General features: G+C 49.3%; 1 protein-coding gene across 1 annotated transcript in view; it reads left to right on the top strand.

The window, feature by feature from the left end:
* DAG1 (dystroglycan 1 (dystrophin-associated glycoprotein 1)) overlaps positions 1-18824 on the top strand; it is a gene marked incomplete at its 3' end in the record, with an annotated part of 51697 nt that overhangs the window by 19096 nt on the left and 13777 nt on the right. Inside the window, exon 2 of the mRNA XM_009319033.1 lies at positions 16230-16639. Within this exon, the coding sequence (XP_009317308.1) occupies positions 16358-16639 (282 nt within the window). The remainder of the gene's footprint in view (positions 1-16229; positions 16640-18824) is intronic.

An 18824-nucleotide genomic window follows, 5' to 3' on the forward strand; every position in this document is an offset into this window, starting at 1 on the left:
TTAAAGGATAAAAAAAGCTTTAAGTTGTCAGTATTTAAAAAACTAGACAGAACCTAACTGCTTGCATTGAGAGGTACTTGGTCTGGCACAATGGCTGGAAGGTTGGCAGCGCCGGGTCTGGTTGCAAAGGATGTGCCATCTCCTCTCCCAGCAAAAATGCCCCGTATCTTGTGTATCTTATCAGGTTACAGGCGTCTGAAAGGCTCCCAGTTCACCAGTGCTTTGTAGACTTGATCTGCCAAGTTAAGGTTTTCAAAGATCCTGTCGGTACAGGACCTCCTCCAGCCCGGGGCCGGAGGGGCTGAATCTTTGCTGGGGGTGGGAGGGAGGTGCTGCCACCGGCCATCCCCTGCACTGGGAGCAGGATCCTGTCTCTCCTGGGCTGCTTGCTGACAGCCATGGGTGGGTGAAGAAGGGCTTGCCTGCCTCAAAGGCAGCGACAACAAAAAGCTGAACAGGGGAGGAGAGTAGAAGTGAATTGTGCTTGCTGTGATCAGCTCACGGAGAGCCTGAATTCTCAGGTATTCTAACCTTTTTATTATTTGCAGCCTTGAGGTTTAAGTATTGTTTGTGTTACCTAGAGCAACATCATGTGTTGTTGTGGGGGGGGTGGTTAGGCTCAGCCTACAGCAATGAGCAAAGTTCCCGGCTGGCATAAGGTCTTGAGGAATAAATGAGAGGCAGTCTGTCTTCTGCTGCTGCCCTGTGGTGGGAGGCACCGCTGTTATCATTGAAAGCTTTTTTCCCCCCTGTTTTTTGTGGAAGGTGCTTCAGTTCTGTAACCTGGTTTTGTTTGCTCCGGACTTTGCCGCAATAGGGTAGCGGAGACCTTTGGAGAACAACACTGAACTTATGATTATATATGAGAAGTCCCCAAAACTGCATCATTCTTGATCATTATATCACCCGTCTCCCTACAGCTGCTGACCAGCTGTTGTAGCTGTTGTCATAATGACTCTGGGAAGTGCCAGGTACAAAACTCTGCCTGAGGGGTTCAGCCTGTCCAGCAAAGGCTGAAGGCGCAGCAAAGCTGCAGTAGAGACCTTGTCTGAGCTGGAAGAAAATGCTTCCTTTGGGGAGGCTGGCGATTGAGTCCTGGCTATCTACTGCTTTAAAAACCGCTAACTGCTTTATGTGAAGCACCTTTGTGATGTAGGGGAGGGCATCCTCGCCTGTCCAGCGCACAGCCAGTGACAGTGGTGATGCTGTGGTGCAGACACATTGTGGTCCCTGATCAGAGACCTGCTAAGTGAGTGCTTGGTGACTGTAACTAATAAGCCAGGTTATTTTTGGCATAGCGTCTCTGCTCTATAAGGGATGGCCCGAGCTGCTAAAGCCACATTTTTCTCCTACAACGTGTTATTAAGCCCAGGAGAGGCTCAAGCACCAATCCGGAGTTGCTCTTCAGAGGTGGGCTGTTGTGGAGCTGGAGGCTGATCCTGGCTGCAGTGTAACCGGTTTTTTATTTTTAAACTTTAAGCCTAGCCCCCTCCAGGTGAGGAAACGGTGGTTGTGACCAGGCTTTTGTAACTGGCTCTGCTGAATGACTTGTGTAAGTCACCCGCCCACACCTGGACCGTTCTGCATCCTCCAGATGCCGTGCAATGTGCCACTAGGTCCTGCGGGACTGACCCGTCGTCCCTGAACCTACAATCTTTTAATGACAGCAAGCCAAGGAAATACTACATAACCGTTGAAGTAAAATAACATAAGCGAAGCTTTGGTGCACGTAATTGGGTACCTAATTGCAGCGCTTGCCACCTGGGGATTGGAATTGCTCCCCCGCTCTGGAGGCTGAATGGGCCATACTGTGATAAGCAGTTTAATTGTTTCCCCGCATCTGCGGCAGCGCTGTAAAGCGAAGGCAAGCTGAACACACCTTCAGAGCTTAAGGGCCTCTCTGCAACTCCAAGACTGTGGCGCTCGAGCATCTCTTGTCGTACAGCCCTTATGCTCTCGCTAAACTGTTTATGTTCTCCTATGCTGTTTGATAGCGATGAGCCATCAGGTTTTTCTGGGAAGCATTTCGGATTTACTGAGATATAAGAACAGCCATAGGCATATGCCTGCGTGAGCACCGAGGAGAGTCCAGTGGGTGCTAGTAACGGGATGCCCTCTTTAATTACTGGGATTTGGGCATCGCATTACTAATGAAGATCAGGCAAGTGCTGAGCAGAAATCAAAGCAAGAGTGACTTTGGGGGGGGTGGATTCAGAAGAAAAGCTTGGAGTGATTAAGGACAAATGTATTTGTCTGCTGTTACATGCTCTCAGGAACACTTGGGACTGTTGTGGGTGGTTGCTAGGCTGGGAAGTGGGGTTGTCCTTGTTTTGCTCCCAGGGTCAGCATAGACTGTGCCTAGGGCTGGGCTCTGTTCTGGGTGCCTCAAGGCAGAGAAGATGGCTCTATGGGAGTAGAGCTCGAACTAATGAAAATTATGAGTGTAGAGGCACTGCTCTGTGGAAAGGATTACAAAGTCTGAGTATGCCTAACTTGACTAAGATATGCAGGCATGAAGGGGAGAGTGGTTTTTGGGTGTCCAAAGTGTATGTGGGGAGCAAGAAGAGATGGTGCTTGGCTTGGAGAGGCTCAAACTGGTACAAAACTCAGCTGAGTGCTGGTTTAATTTTCCTTGTTGCTTCAGAATGGTGTCCGAGTCTGTTTTCCTGGGGCATACACTGGAGCTGTGATGACTTTGCCCCCATTCTTGGGATTCTTGCAGAGGGAGTAGGTAGTCATCACATGCTTTGCCTTGTTACTTTGCACTGGGAAGGAAGTCAGTACAGGATCTGTCCCATCATCTTATTCCAGTTTTTTCCTCTTTACAACTTAAATTCATGTTTTAATCTGCCCACTTGAGTCAGGAGGACACAGCTGTTGCCATCTTCCATGTCTTTGTGCAGCTCTGAGTCCATGCTGCTGTCCCTTTACAGTTGTCCGGACTGTCACCTTGGAAGCTGGGACACAGTGTCAGCGCGCTGGGAAGGCAGGCTGCAGTCTTTTGTTCTCTGTGTAAAAACTGCAACGGCAAGTCAAAATAGAGGGGTGCAGCCTGTGCTCACACTATTTGAAATACACTGTAACTTGGGTTTTTTTCCCCCTCAAAAACATGGAGGTCTTGTTTCCAGCCTCTCTGACCTATACAAGATAGATTTCTTGTGAGGAAGGGAGAAGTCTGAATTTTTCTGCTGTGGCAAAACCTCAGGACTATTTCTTGAGGTCTGATACCAGATGCTGTGCTAGCTAGTTAACTGGTGCAAATGTGTTACACTATGTGTGGGCTCTGTGGCTGCTTATGGAAGAATAACATCAGTTTTCCTTGTCTTGTCCTTGCTGTCTCTCTGCCTTCCCTTTTTCCTGCACGTACTCTGCCTTTACCCAGGTCTCAGTTTTAAATAACGTGTCTGGTGGCTGAGCAGGTCAATTTGAACCTTTTTTTTTTCAGTTATCTGCTGGGCTCTCCCTGCCAGCAGGAAAAGTCAGGAGTCTACAGAAACTCATGTTAAGTGTCTTTGCTGCCATATGAAGACTTCCATTTAATTTAAGCTGAAACTTGTCAGAAATGGATTTAAACCCATGCTTTCTGGAAAGCAATATTTTTCAGTCCCTTGGACTTCGGACTTTCTTGTTTGTGGAATTTGGGCACCGGCAATGGCCGGATGTGCTTGTGTTGGAATTGCTGCAGGGGGGTTGCTTGGAGCAACCCTTGAAACGTCTTTGATGTGCAGGTACAGTGCTTCGCTGCTTGCAGAGAACGCCATGTTACCCTGCAAGATATTTAGTAGATCGTGCTGGCTTTGTGCACATCAGGGTTGATTCTCTAAAGGTAAGCCCTCTTTGGCCAGATCCTGAATGAAGTGAAGTAGTCTGAATGGTCTTGCGTTGAAATAATTCAGCTTGTCTCTTGATTTCTCAATACCAGAGCAGGGTGGGGAGAAAAGCTGGAGCTATCTCTGTCTTGGTGGACCTGCGATGAGCAGCTCCAGCCTTCCTCACTCCTGGCTGAAGCCATGAAAGCCATGGTTAAATCCAGATGAGAGTTATTTTTTAATTATGTAGTGCAGGTAAACAAGATAATTTAGCTGAAAGATAATGCAGTGAAATTAATGCTGCAGGAATGTGATGCAGACTCTCATAGCGTCTTGTCTTTTAATGTGCTCATCTTTGCTTTTTCATTTAAATCAATCTTCTTGCACCAGAGCGGTTAGGAAGCAGATGGACCTGCGAAGCCACGCACTGTCCTTCTGCCTTGGTAAGCTTGTGCTGTTGGTGATCTGTTGTTTTCAGACTTATTATGTGAACGAAAGGCTGGCCAGCTCGGGCCAGAGGTTATTGTGAAAGCAGACGGTTTTACTGAAGCAGTCCAGCCCTTTGCTCCCTGGTCTCTAGCAAGAGGAGAAGGCACCTATAAAAATGTGCACCTGCAGGAAGAGGTTATCAGTTTGGTGGTTTTTGATTACTCCTGAATTTCTGCAGGTTTAAGGGAATGCGCTGCCCAGCTGGAAGCTGCTCATCTTCAGGGAGTTAATTCCTCCTCCAGAAGCTTTCTCTGTGGCATGGGAGCAATGCTGCTTCATTTTGCAGCTCTCCCATTTTATGCTTGATGGTTAAAGTTGGAACACTTATACCTCATTCTGCCAAGAAGCGTTTAGAATAGTTTTCATGAGAAACATCGAAAGTTGCAGGTCCACGGCTGATGCCCTGGCTGCTCTGCATAAATCACTGGCTGGTAAATATATTTAAATGAAGAGCTATGGCAGTCTTGCTAGCTGAGTAATAAATCAGGGCTGAGCAGCTCCATAAAGTTGAATCTTAATGTCTTGGCTTGGAGTTGTAGGGTGGGGTGGTAAAGCTGATGGAATGGTCAGATGTTTCTAAACAGAATGTGCCTGCCCTTAGTTACGCTGCCACAAAGAATATAAACGATGCTGCATATGTAACTGAAGTGCTGAAAGTGGCTTTTTGTTGGTGTTGCTTGCCTTGTTTTGTGTGTCCGCTTAATATCAGTTGTTTGTGCTTTACATCTCTTTGGTGGCAGCAGCAGACCTTGTGCCTGGCAGTCAGGTCCCTGGCAGGCAGGGGAGAGATCCTAAGCCTTGCTTTCCAGTCCTGTGCTTAGTGCTGAAGCCCTGGTGCTGTGACATCAGCCTATAGAAAATTACGGTACTTAAACACTTTCAAGGACCTTCTTGAAATACTTCATTATCTGAGGAATTTTGTGGAATACCCAGAAGGTGATTATAAACCCTTGGAATGCGGCTGCCTTTCCATAAAGCAGTCCAGCCAAACAGCAGTTTGAGGCAACTCTTGAATATGAAATCTCATCAAGATTTTCTTTTTTTTTTTTTTTTCCAGATTTGGTTCCTGCAACCCTTGGGCTGTTTGATCCTCACACTAGAGGAACACCTGCCCAAGCTGCCCACTCTCGGGTGCTCCAGCGCTTCGCTGCCTGCTTCAGTACCATTAGCAAAGCTCACGCTTGCCTGGTCGCTGCGGTGTTGGCATGTCCTAGGGAAGCCCGAATGCTGTTCTTGGTGCACAGGGCTGTTCTGGTGATGAAAAAAGTATTCTATCATTGCATGGCCAAAACATAGGTCCGGCTGCAAGCCCTCTGGCCAGGCTCAGGTGTACCACCAGAGCTGGAGCCTCAGAAGGGTTTCCTTCAGAACAGGATTTGGAAGTATGATCAGGTTTCCTAAGAAGGGGCTTTGCAGGACTGCCCTGCCCATCAGTCTGTCCTTCACCTCTCTAATAGCTTCTGCTTGCTAATTTGACAGAAAGAGCTTATACCTTTTTTATTTTTAAACAAATAGGCAGCAAGGTAGGTGGGAGAGTTTTGGCTAAAAGGACACACCAAAGCTCACCTCTCTCCTCTGTGCAACTCGTGCAATGTGTAATGTGCTCCGAAAGCCAAACTGTGGTGGAAACTTGAGCGAGATTTCCTGCCTTGCTAGACATGGGAGTTTATCCCTCAGGGTCTTTCTCTTTTTGTGTGGACTCTTTAGTACTTAATAAGACAAAATGTCCAGTGGAAGCTTCCTCTCTGATTAGGATATTCGTTGTTTCTCTTCCGTGTGGATTCTCTGAAGCCTCAGGGGGTTTTGTTCAGCCTCTAATTCAATTAAGAAATCAAGCAAGAGATGCAAATCTCTTTAGCCTCATTGGTTTCGCTGCTCATGACTACATCTGAAGAGAACATCTCCTTCGAGGTACAACAGGACAGCTTAGGGAGGAAGTATTTTTCAGGCTTCGGCTGAGATTTCAGGTGCTGCTGGAGGCTTGTGGATTTTGTCCCTTAGGAGCACGGAGTGGAGGAAAGACTGAGGTCACCTGTTGGTGACGGTGCCTTGGTTTAAACCCATTTCTGAAGCAGCACCTTCGATAGAAACCTGCTTTCCAGCTGGGTGACTTCTATCAAAGGTCGTTAGCTGGTGTGAATTAGACTTGAAACAGCTGGTGGATGGTGAGTGATACCAGGGGACAGGACACACAGTGGTGACTGTCACACCGGCTGCTCTTGCACATGTCCTTCAGTGCTAGCTAGGGAACCACCCGCCTGCTGAGGAATACAAGATCAGGCTCTGATGCCTCATAGTCCTTCCATTTAAAAAGTGACATCTTGTATCTTGCTTCCTGCTGGTTTGTGCTTTCTCTTCTTGTCGTCGGGTACCTCAGCTGTGCTTTCTGGCTAGAGCTGCTGAGGGGTCATCTAGATACTGTGTTAGACTGCCTTTGTTAGACAAAGCTTATTTTGCTTTTTTAGAAATCATCATTTGTGCCTTTCACAAATGGGAGTAGCTGAGACACAGTCTGGGCTCTTAGTATCCTTGGGGAAGGCAGAGGCAGTCTGGGCTGATCTTGGTATACTTGAGGACTTGTATTTTGGTACAGAAATCCACGTTAGTTTTAAAACTGTATAAAATTCAGCTTTGTCCCTGCAAATTCACGTGTAAACCAATTGGATCCCCATGTAAATAATTTCTAGAGAGTCCAGAATCAGACTTCAGTGAACACAAGCTGCTATGGCACAGTGAGCCCATGGAGGGCCGGGGAATTTCTCGAGAGTCCTACATCTTTTACTTCCAATGTTTCTAGCAATTAGTGCCCCTCAAATCCGAGCGCGGTGTCATGGGGACTGGTCTGCTGCCTTGTGTATGCTAACCAGTGAGAGAACTCTTTTGTGGTCCAAATTAAAATTGCTCTAATTTTTCAGAGTGGTGCTTTGGTCTCGTCTCTGTCGGCTGCCTATCCAGGCGCTTCTGCCAGCCCGAGTTTCCTCTGTCCTGGGCTCTCTCGCAGGATGGCTTCTGCTAAAAAGCTTTTCTGTAATGCCACTGTCTTGACTTCAGTATTAACTTCAAGCAAATTCAGCAAGATATGCATCTTTCCTGACAAAAGAGAAATCTAGAGTCAAAAATACCTATTTTATCTTGGTGCCTTGAGTTCTGGTTTTTACTAAATCTTGGAAGCTGATAAAGTGTTCATATGCATTTATATATATACACATGCCTGTTGTGTTTGTCTTAAATATGCATTTTTATAGCATTTGTATGGAAGGAGCTCTTAGCCCCATCTTTTTTGGTTGGTTGTTTTTTTTGTTTTAACCTTTTGTAGTTTCATTTCCTGTGGATTTTAGTACTAGCTTTAGCTTACATTCCCTTAAACATAGAATTAAATATTAGGATTTTTACACTCTCTCGCTCTGTTTCCAGACAAAACCAGGAGTTACAAGTAGAGTTTTGAGGGGCTTGCTCTGGCTGGCTGCGCACTGGAAACCCAAGTGAAGCCAAAGCCAGGTTAAACTGCATGCCCTTAGGCAGACAGACCCTTGCTCTGCCCTGCTACAGCTGTATATTTAGCCTATATGCCCTTTCCAATAACAGTCGGGAGAATGTTATTGAACAAGTTGGAGAGGAATGCGAGTCATCGTTTCCCTGAATGCCGTCCCGGGATCCTGCTATCTGTCACGAAGTGCTGCTTGAGCCAGAAACGCTGCCTTGGTAACTCTGCCTCTATAAAATTGTCCCATCCCACCCTTTTTTTTTTTTTAAACATTCATGTTCACAACCTTATTGGGTCCTGGGGGAAACTCTCATTTTGTTTGGGTTTGAGCCTGGTTCAGGTTAGCTTGGCTTCTGGTCCTTTTGTTAGAGGAGAGCGTGGGCTCTTGTTCCCCATCGCCTTCATGCCCCAGTGCATCCCACTTTGTTCTCCTCCAGCTTCCTCCAGGCAGGATCCATTTTCTACCGTTGATGATCCCCGTTGCCCTTCTCTGCCAGCCCTCCCTCAAGACTGGGCTCGGCTGGAGGGTGCGAGTGGTGTTTAACGTGTGGGGCGACACTGGTGAAGCTGTCCTCAGTGATTATTTGGAGTCCTCTGCTTCTTGATGGGTGTTTATATCCTAATTTGCTTGCTGCCAGCAGCCAGGAAAATGGCAGTTCTACCTGACTGCGATGTTTGTAATTACAGGGGGAAAAATGATCTCTGAGGCCTTCTAAATACTTGGGAAGATAATATCTGAGTTTCCTTTCAACTGAATGCAGTTGAAGATACGATCTGAGTTGGCTGTCTGGGAATAACAAAGTGGGAGGAAGGGATTGATTGTGGTTGCAGAAACTTTCATCAGAGAGTCAGAAGTCTCGCCCAGCCAAAATCTGTGGCTGCCAGTCACAACTGCAATGTGGCTGCCAGTCACTGCTGCAGTTCAGGCGCTGCAGCCGTTCGAGGCATGGCTCAAGCATAGGACAAGTAGCACACATGGGCTGCAAGGGGCTACTCGAGCAGGATTGACAAGCCGGGGGACATCCATATGGTCTTCCAGCAAATGTGTCGGGTCAGCGTGCAAGTGCGTAGTTGAGAGGCGCTTGTGGGTACCACGCTCATCCCCTCCTGCCTCTCCAGGGCTGCAGGAGGCTGGGGAAGGTGCTTGCCTCCACAAGTCTTGTCGCTGCACCTTGCAGGGGAAATGTACTCTGCAGGGAAAGAAAAACACGCTCCGTGTCCAGCTGGCAGAAGGGCTCTGGTGTCCTTTGTGTTTCTACTGCTGCTCTGCGGTGCCCCTTGCACATACCTCTGCAGGAGTGCCCCTGACTGGGGGATCTGGGGGGCTGCTTCCTCCCTGCCACAGCTCTTGCTGGAGGGAGGGCTACCTGGGAGCATGTCCTCCGTGCTTACCTTCTCCAGGGCAAGAAGTCTTCCCGGGAGCAGGGTCCCCAGCTGGGAAGGGCAGTCTAGTGGCCCAGCTTCTGGACAGGCAGATGCAATACAGGGATAAAAGGGGAAATTCTACTTTTTGCGTCTTTTCTCTCTCTCAGAGCTGCCTGTGTATTCCCTCTGCAGGAAGTGCCGGAGATCACACGTCCTAATGAACACAAAACCTGTGCGGTGTCTTGAGCGGTCCAGCTTCCCCTAGCTGCTCGCTCAGCACTCCGCTGTCTGTCAGTCAGAGCAGAGGCATCGGTCGGTGTCTCTGGTCCCAGACTGCAGGAGAACCGGGGACAGGTTTTGTCGGCCAAGGAGAGACATGAGATGCAAATGAGAGGGCTGTGGGAAGGCTTCATCCCTTCTTGGTGGCACGAAACTGTATTTTTCAAATAAAAGGTAATGGAAGATAGTAGAAAGCTGCTTCTTAGCTACAGGAAAGTTAAATATCTTGGTGCTTACTCTAGCAGAATAAAAACCGCTGTGAGGTGTTGATTACCGTGACCACTTCCCGTACAAGCTTCATGAAGCTGCTTGTGGCATGTGTGACTTGAAGCAACAAGTCAGTAACAGTTTGCAGCCATGTTCCCCGTCAGCAGGAGGCTGCTGCTTGTTTCCCTGCCCGGCACACATTTTTAGCACTGCTGTTTTGGGTTTGTTTGGTTTGGTTTTTTTTTCCCTTAGATTGTTTTTCAGTGTCAGGGTTTCCTGTTACTGACACCAGATGTGCTGGAGACGAGCAATGCAGAAATAGAAGAAGGGACGAGACTGAAAAATGTGTCTTTTTCATGTGTGTGTCCTTTGAGCTAGGTGTCAGTTCCGTTGGGCATTTAACTTGCTGACAATACAGGGTGGGCATAGCTGCGGAAGAGCATGTTGAAATGCAATTTTAGGGCGAAGAATCAAGTACAGCCTGGTCTGTACCTCCTGGGCTGATGGCATCTGGGGTGGCCAGCTAATGATGGCAAGCTTGTCAGCTGGCTGGGGGGGGCAGAGGGTGGAAGGGGCTTCAGGAGTGCTGATCTGGGGCTCTCCGCTAAGGCAGCTTTCTCTTGCAGTCCCATCTCTGATGCCGAGCTGCCTGCTGCTTTGGTTTTGATGTACGCATGGCTATAGGCAGGCAGCTGTGATTGCAGCGTTAAGCCAGAATCTTGTGAATGAACTTGTCTTTTAGACATCCAGTCTCCGCCATCCCTGCAGATGCCTGGTTAGCGCCGTGCGGGACAGGATGCTGTCGCTCTGAGCACAGCTGAGCGGGGAGCTACGGCTAGTGGTGAATCTTCCTTCCTCCGCCTTGCCTGTTCTCTTGCAGCAGCTGCGTGCCAGTTAGTCTGTGTGTGACGAATGCGTCTCTGTGCAGTTGCCCTCCTGTACTTCTCTTTCCATAACTCGTCCCCGACACAGCAGTGTCTGGAGCCTGGGTCATCTTCTGCGAACGTATGTGGCTGAAGCCATTGGGGTTGGAAATGACTCAGTCATTTGCAGCATGTTCCTGTAGCTTATAACATAGGCTGTTGGAGGGGCTGCTGTCTTTGTTTCAGGGTATGTCCGGAGCTGAGCAAGTGCGGAAACTCTTACTGTTTCCTAAATTTCACGCTCCAGAGTGTTCTTTGTGCATATAATGTGTCAAGCTTGCAGACTGGCATGCTCTTAGTCTTGAGGAGACTGTAGCTGTTAGTTCATAAACTGGCATGCTTAGTCTTGAGGAGACTGTATCCATTAGTTCATAAATGTGGTGATGGGCTGCTCTGCCCAGACATGCTGCCTCCGAGCTGTTTCTCCCTCCTGCTCCCCTCCCCAGACTCCTTTAGCCCGGCGCAGACGTGCTCGGAGCACCAGCCGCCTCTGCCTGGACCGCGCCGCCAGGCTGGCACCGTTGGTGCCTGCTGTCGTGTTTTGGACTGGGGAGCATGTACGGCAGAGTGCCATCTTTGTGTGCCTGGCCGGTGACGCTGGATTTCATCATTCTTCCTGCTCGCTACCTTGACACACAGACGCGCAGTAGCTGACGGGGCTTGCCCAGCGATCCTCCTGTGGAAACATGCACAAGAGATCTTTGCAGAGACAATAGCTCTGTTCTGGAAGGTTGCACTGGCCCTTTTTAGCCAAGTCTGAGTTTGCTTCCTTAGAGAAAGGCCACTTGTTTAATGCTTCCTTTAATGAGGATATTGTTAAATAAGCAATCAGGTAAGTGGGATTCCTCCTCACTCTCCTAAATACCTTTTTATCTGGAGTAGAGAATTGCACGACAGTTACCTGAGCTTTCTGCATGCTCGGCTCAGTGGCATTACTATGCTGGCAGTGATTAATGACCGCAGCCCAGTGATGTGATTGTGCGCTTGAGCAATTGGATTAGATGTAGCTGGACGGAGACTTCACTTTCACTGGTTCTTCCTGAAGTGGTGGTGGTAATCAGCCACAGAGGAAGAAGGATTTCTAGGGCAGCCACGGCCCTGCTGCCAGGATGCTTTCCCTGGCCCGATGCTCCCGATTCTGTGGTGGGCAGAAGGAAAGGTCTCTGGGAAGATGCGTGGCTAGGAGTAGCTACTTTGTCCTGCTCTCAGTCCTTCCTTTCAGTCCCATCTTCTGTCCGCACTATTCTGCGTTCCTGAATAATGAAGGTAGAGCATGTCCTTAACATGTTGGCGGGCCTTGTAGCTGCATGGAGAAGGAGCAAGCTCCAGCATTGTCTTGGCAAGTCAGCATCATATCAAGCGCAGCATCGTATCAACATAACTTCACCAAGCAGTTCCGTGTCTGAGATGGGGGTTTGGCACTGGAGATCAGGCATGTGCACCGAGCACTAGGACTGAAGCAGATGTTGATACTGACTTTGATGTTTCATCCAATGCTCTGGAGGCTCAAAGTTGAGACCAAAAGAGCTCTCACAGAAGCAGGAGGATAAAGAGAAAGTCGTTTCTTTCAGAAGATCACACGGAATGAAACAGCCTGAAATTCAGGACTAACCTGAACCTTTGTGTTTGTTCTGCAAAACTGGGCAGTACAGATCCTGCTGGAAGGAGCACTGTGCCACGTAGAGAAGCTGGGGTGGTCTAGCCTTCACTCATAACTTGAAAGTGCCATCTAAGTCAGGTGGCCCTACGGCCTGATGCTTCCCATAGATCAGCAGATGACCACTGCAGAATGCCATCTGTGTTTGAGTTTTGGCCCTGTTTTGAGCTTGTGTGAAACTGTGTGAAGTGTTGAGATTTTTACTTCTGGGGAGCTCCAGCTCCATGCCACTCGCTGGTTGTCGACGATGATCCTGAAACACTGACTTCTGCATACGACTGGGATGATGTCTCAAACAAGTCAGTCTGTGTTTTGCCCATGATAGTACCGTGTGAAATGGTGTGGGCTCTTGAACTTGACAGAGGCGCCACGCAGGTCCCCAGTGCTTGTTCCAGCCTCGCTGCAGGTACCGTTCGCTCTGTTCTGCAGCTGCATCAAGACCTGCAGTGCTGGTGGTCGGCGGACTTGCTGAGCAGGACTACTGCCTTTTAGGCAGAGGACCTCCTATCACAAAAAGCATTCTGCCTTGAAGCAATAGTCCACGTGGACCTCAGTACTGCGGGGCAATGCCTTGTTCCAGCTATCTGTAGAGCTGCACCACCCTGCCTTTCCTTCTTAGCACACACAGTGTGAGAGGCTGGCACTATTTCAGCTTCTGTCAGTTGTTTGTTGAGGTGGAGCTGTGTCAAGAGATTTTTTGGCGGTGCAAGTTTGTTCTCGGCACTTCTGTGTAGATAGTCCACGTGGACCTCAGTACTGTGGGGCAATGCCTTGTTCCAGCTATCTGTAGAGCTGCACCACCCTGCCTTTCCTTCTTAGCACACACAGTGTGAGAGGCTGGCACTATTTCAGCTTCTGTCAGTTGTTTGTTGAGGTGGAGCTGTGTCAAGAGATTTTTTGGCGGTGCAAGTTTGTTCTCGGCACTTCTGTGTATTTTTTTTCCCTTTTGTTATCAGCTACTGAATTCCTCCTATACTCCCTGTGTGCTCCGCTTCCATATGCAGAGACTGTTCTTCTGTAGTTCCCCTAAAATGAAATTCTGAATTTGTGCAACCTGCAAGTGTCACATGAGATCTTTGCAGCCAGTGCGTGAGTTGCTTGGCTGAGGGGCACGTATCATACAGGCAGTATTTGTTGCCTGCTCTGATAATTGTTTCTGAAATGGGTGATGACTTCATCTTCCTCTTCTGCTTGCCACAGATATCAAGAACCTGCTCCTTTCTGCCCAAATACTCCTCTCCATCCAACAGAAATGCCCTAGGCCAGATCATGTCATTTGGCTGAGCAACACAAAGCTGCACCACACTCGTGCACGAGCTCCACTGCAGCCGTGACAGGCCAGGGGCAGGGGCTGCCCTGAAGATGTGGTGCTGAACCTCTCCAGGCACCTTTGCAGCTCCGTGCAGTTGTATGCTGGATGTCTGTCTGTCTGGTTGTCTGGGGCGTTTCTCCTCTGCTCAGGTGTGGAGGCTCAGCGCAGCTGTGAGAGGCAGCCATGTTTCCATGCTGATAGCATCTCAGTCCTGCAGCAGCCACAGGGCTGCCGGGTTGTGCTGCTGCCACATTCCTCCCCCAGCACCCAGCGAGTCTCTGATCCTGCCTGTACTTGCTGTGCGGGTTGCTTTCTAGTTCCTTGCACAGCAGGACTTTCCAACGAGCAGGCTTCAGGAGAAGTAGCTCACAGACAAGGTGTCATCACTGCAGTGTCCGTACCCTGGACTCCACGGAGGCTGAAGGTGGTGGTTCCTCTTTGCTTATTTAAGGCAGTGTGCAGGGATGAGAGTCCCCCAGTTGCTTATTTAAGGCAGTGTGCAGGGATGAGAGTTCCCCAGTTTCCTGCTGTGATGATCAGTGGCCTCCTCGGGACCTCTTGCAGAAGGAGGCTACTCCATCTCTGTAGCTTATTCACAGCCTGTTGGATATTCTCCACCAGACATCTGCTGTGGTAGACGTCTACTTGCTGAGGTGACTCTGGGTTCATCCACAGTCAATTGGTGTGTGTCACTCATCCTCTGACCATGCAAGGAGCTGGTAGGAGAGATGTACCCTGTAGGAAGTGTGACTTGTCCTTACCTGCCCAGCCACTTCATCTTTTGTGATGATAATCTCTGGAGAAGCAGCTCAGGCATCTCACTCCAGGTGAAGACCACCATGTGCTCAGTTGCCTTTGGGAAGAGCCCGGACTTGGTTTCCCCGTTGTTTTATCTGCTGTATCCCTGTTCCAGTAGGTTCAGGCAGTCGTAAGGACAATAGCAGTGCGGGAATGGGCTTTTTTCTGGCACTGGCATCTCACACCAACCATCCTCCCATCTGTCTTGTGGTTTCCAGCAATGTTATTCTGCCTCCGCTGTTTCTTTTGCGTTTCACTTGAGATAGGCTCTCTGTGACTGACAGCGGTCAGATCAGATGTCTGCTTTGTGGATGCTGTAGCCAGAGGTTATTGTATTCAGCTCATGATTTCCACTACCCACAGCCCCCTTTGCTAGCTGTGACTGTGCTCGCCGGACCCGTTACCAGCAGGTATGGGATGGGAGATGTCGGCCCCCGCACGAGTGGTTGGTTGTGAAATGGCCCATCAAGGGGTGATGATGTGCTAGTCCTTGCGCGCAGCCTCTCAGCTTCTCTAGAGCACAGGTTTTAGGTGAGCAACCAAATCTTATCTCTCCTATTATTCCTAGAGCCTGCTGTGGTAACCTTGGGCTTGGTTGCCTGTGTGGACAGGCCCTCTGCCTGCTTCTGCAAGCCCGTGGTGGGCAATATGCGCTTGCCTGGCTGCAGCAAGGACTGGGAGCCAGTGGTTAGAAGTTGGGCTGGGTTTGCTCTGGGAATTTGGAGCTGCTTCTCAGCCTGAAAAAAAGGAGTTGGTTCAAGATGTGCAAGTGCCTGGCCTGAGGAAGCCCAGTCCTGTGTGCGCCCAGGGGACTGAGCAACACCCGCTTGGTCTGTGTGTCTGTCCTCCAGTCCTGCATAACCCACTGCCCGGCTCGTTACTGCAGATTAGTTAGAGGGCTGTGCTAGCTGCAGTACGGCTTCCCCCGGAACCTCAAAGGGCTCTGTCCTCTTTCATGAACCCACTTGCTCTCTTGCAAACAGGCTGTGAAGAGGAACATGGGGGTGTGTACAGGTCTGTGACTCCTGTGTGCCATGGCTGAACGCAGTCTGGAGGGAGAAGCAGCTGGGGAAGCGAAGGAAATAATGCACCAAAGGAACAGAGGAAAGAAAGGAGAGCTGTGATCCGGGGGACCAGAGAGGGTGGGGATGGGGAGGAAGCGAGTGAAAGAAGAAAACAACAAAGTGAGGGAGAGCTGGAGGTGTTTCTTGGCAGAGTGTGGGGACGGGCGAGCTGTGCAAGCAGGAGGGAGCTGGGCAGCGGGTAGCAGTGTGGGACACAGTGTAGGCATAGCTTACTCCAGTCTGATTTTGGGGTGTGTATTGATGGCCCCCCAGTCAAGTCTAAACACACTAATACCAAAAGCTGGAACTGAGAGGAGACCTGGCTTGGAAGCCAGGCTCATGGATCAGAGGAGCAGAAGCATCTGTTGTGCATCAAGCTGTCAAGATGGCAGTTTTGGAGTACCGAAGGTTTCTTGGGACCTTCATACTGCGTAGCTGGCATTTAAATCCACTGATGCCCCAGCCTGACTTCAGCTTGCCTTGAAAGGTCACCTATTACCGCTGTGCAGAGCACAGCCTCAGCTTCGGTTGTATCTGCCCTGTCTCCCTGCCTGTGGCTATCTCAGGGTGCTGTGGCTCCAGAGCAGCAGAAACATGGTTGCGTGCATGGAAAAGCAGGAGGATCTTGTTTCTCTAGAGATGCTGTACATCAGAAGAGGATCTGAGAAGCTCTTGCTCTCTTTAATGGTAGTGGGCGCTCTTGCAGTTAAATCAAAAAGCTGAAATGAAGAGGGTAGCGTGGCAGGTAGCCCTCTGTCCATTGCAAGGAGGTCTGTGTGTGTTAGCTGGCTGGCTTGGATATCGTAATTAGTGTGTTGATTGGGTTTCCTTTGTTTAACCAGGTTCCCAAGGCTCCTAGGATGAGGCTGCTGTGAAGGACTGGCGGATCCCCTGCCTACGCTGCAGTGCCTGCAGATTCCCTGTGGTCCCCTTTCCAGCTGGAGCACCGTCGCTGAGGCCGCCAGGAAGAATGACTCTTGGATGCCTACTGCAGCCCCCTTTCCTGGGGAGGACTTGGATCCCTGTGCTGCTGCTGGCAGCCTCTGCTCACTGCCACTGGCCCAGCGAGCCGGCAGAAGTGGTTCGGGACTGGGAAAACCAGCTGGAGGCCTCCATGCACTCCGTGCTCTCGGACCTCCGGGAGACTGTGCCAGCCGTGGTGGGCATACCGGACAGCTCTGCCGTGGTGGGACGCTTCTTCAGAGTCTCCATCCCCGCGGATTTAATTGCTTCCAATGGAGAAATCGTCCAGGTGAGAAATGCCATTCCCTCAGGCTTGTTTTCATTTATATTCCTGCAGGAGTCGAGCTAGTCACCCCACTAACAGGCTGGGTCACGAGGGTGCTGTGAAGCAGCCTTAAGGTTTTGTAGGACTATGGGAGGATTTAAAAAAAAAAATTCAAGTCCTCACCTTATTGCAAAGTTCCTTTCTTCTATAATGAAGAGAGGAGACTTCTCAGGGATGACCGATCAGGTTTTGTTGGCTGTATTTAAGCTGCGAGATACTCGGCCCCTGGAACGATGAGCACATTCATAAGGAGATGTTGCCTCGGGATCTGGGGAGCCACGGATTCCCTGGGGCTGCTGCTCTGACACTTGGGGAGTTTGCTTTGCTGTGGTAACAAAACATTGCTAGACAAATAAACCTTGTTCTGCCAGCGGGGCTCTGGGCTGCCTTTGACACAGTCTCTCTTGACCTCGTCCCTAAGTCCTCTTGGGGAAAGGTGGGAGCCTTTCTCTTTATCTGACTTACCCTCCTGCCGCTGGCACTGCAGACACCTGAAATCTGAGTTTTTGAATCGGTCCTGAGGGCAAGCAAGCGTCAGAATAGCCCAGAGGAGGGTAGGCACGCTGCCGAACACACGCTTGCTCATCTTTAGTCCTTTCCTGGGAGGGTGCTGGGAAGACAGCTTCTCATCTGCTTGCTTGGATCATGTGGAGTCTAGAAAATTCTGTTCTTAAAAAACAGAATTACCTTCTAATCTTGGGAATTTTTTTCAAAGAGCAAAATTGAAAAATAGTTTTAAAAATCCATTTTTAGAAAATATTATGAAAAGACAACCTTCTGCTGAGTCTTAGAGGGAGATGGAGAGCAAGTCAGGAGAGTCTGACATCTCAGCTTCTCCTTGAAGGCAGGTTTGTTTTAGCTCTGCGTACTGTCACACAATTATCTCAATCCAAATACATGATTTCACTGGCTCCAGCGAGGGTGCCGGGACCACGATGTGCCAGTGGTAGGCAGAAAATCTGAAGAATGCATCTGTTATCGACAGACGGTCAGATGGGGAGGAGGAAGGTGGTGGGTGAGCCCCTGGCTAGAGGAGTCGGAGAAGGGGATGAGCTGGTTTCAAAGCAAAGGCTGTGACATTTAATTGCCTCTGTGGCTGAGGAGACCGGCTTGGACAGGAGGTGGTGGTGCCCGCCCTGTTTTAACCACTACCTGTTTTCTGAGCGCGGGGCACCTATATAGCACTGGGCTGCAAGAGTCCAGATGGGTGTGGTGAGCCCAAGATCTTATATTACGGAAATTATAACTTTGGTTTGGGATTTTGCATCGGAATGGCTCCTTCTGGTGTTGTCTAATGGCTACTTTGATGGCAAGAATAATTTTCAGTGTTTGTATAACACTGCAGCTTCCTCAGTCTCCTTTTCCTGGCACAAAAGTAATCTGTGATAGCTTCAGCAGGTGCAGGAAAATCCTCTGATAGGTTATTCCCACCCTACCTGATAGCTTCAAACAATACCTCTGCCACTTTGGTGTTGAGGCATGTTTGCTGACACCAACAGATGCCTGAAGAGATGCAAACGGACTGGGCTGGAGCAGGACCCAACAGTTGCTAGTTGTGTGTAGTTCAGCAAATGCTGGGAGCGATTTTCACGCTTGTCCATGGGCTTGCCCGAGTGCATGTTGCATCTGTTCACCTTGAAATTGATTTTTAAAAGTGCAGCAGGCTCGCTTAGCTGGTGTATCTGGAAGGTCTCTCCCTTGCAGAGAATGAGCGTTGGCTACTGAGCACAGCCAACCTTTGCTACGGGGATTTGATTCCTGGCTAGCGAGAACTGCGTAGGCACTTTTGGGTGCTGGGGTGCATTTTTGTTTTACTGGAAAGTTTCAGGACAAGCTGCTCTGGTCTTTTTCTCAGGCTGCCTTGCATTTCTCAGCCAGAACAGTAAAAGCGTAATACTTCTGGATCTTGCCAACTGGTGTACTTAAATCCTAATAAGAAAGAATAAGGGCTGTGCCCTTGGAGATGAAGCAGTGGGTCGGAGTTTACAATGAGATGCGGTTGCATCTCATTCAGTCCCCTTCAGTTTCTAAGAAATTGGCTATAATTTCTTTTTAAAAAAAAAAAAAACCCTGACAGTTGATGTCCCCAAGCTCCAAGGAGCTTCCCATCTGGAGCCTGAAGAAGGTTTGATTGCTTCATTTCTAGAGA

Source organism: Pygoscelis adeliae, unplaced genomic scaffold, assembly GCF_000699105.1.
Source record: "Pygoscelis adeliae isolate BGI_AS28 unplaced genomic scaffold, ASM69910v1 Scaffold1072, whole genome shotgun sequence".
Lineage (NCBI taxonomy): Eukaryota > Metazoa > Chordata > Aves > Sphenisciformes > Spheniscidae > Pygoscelis > Pygoscelis adeliae.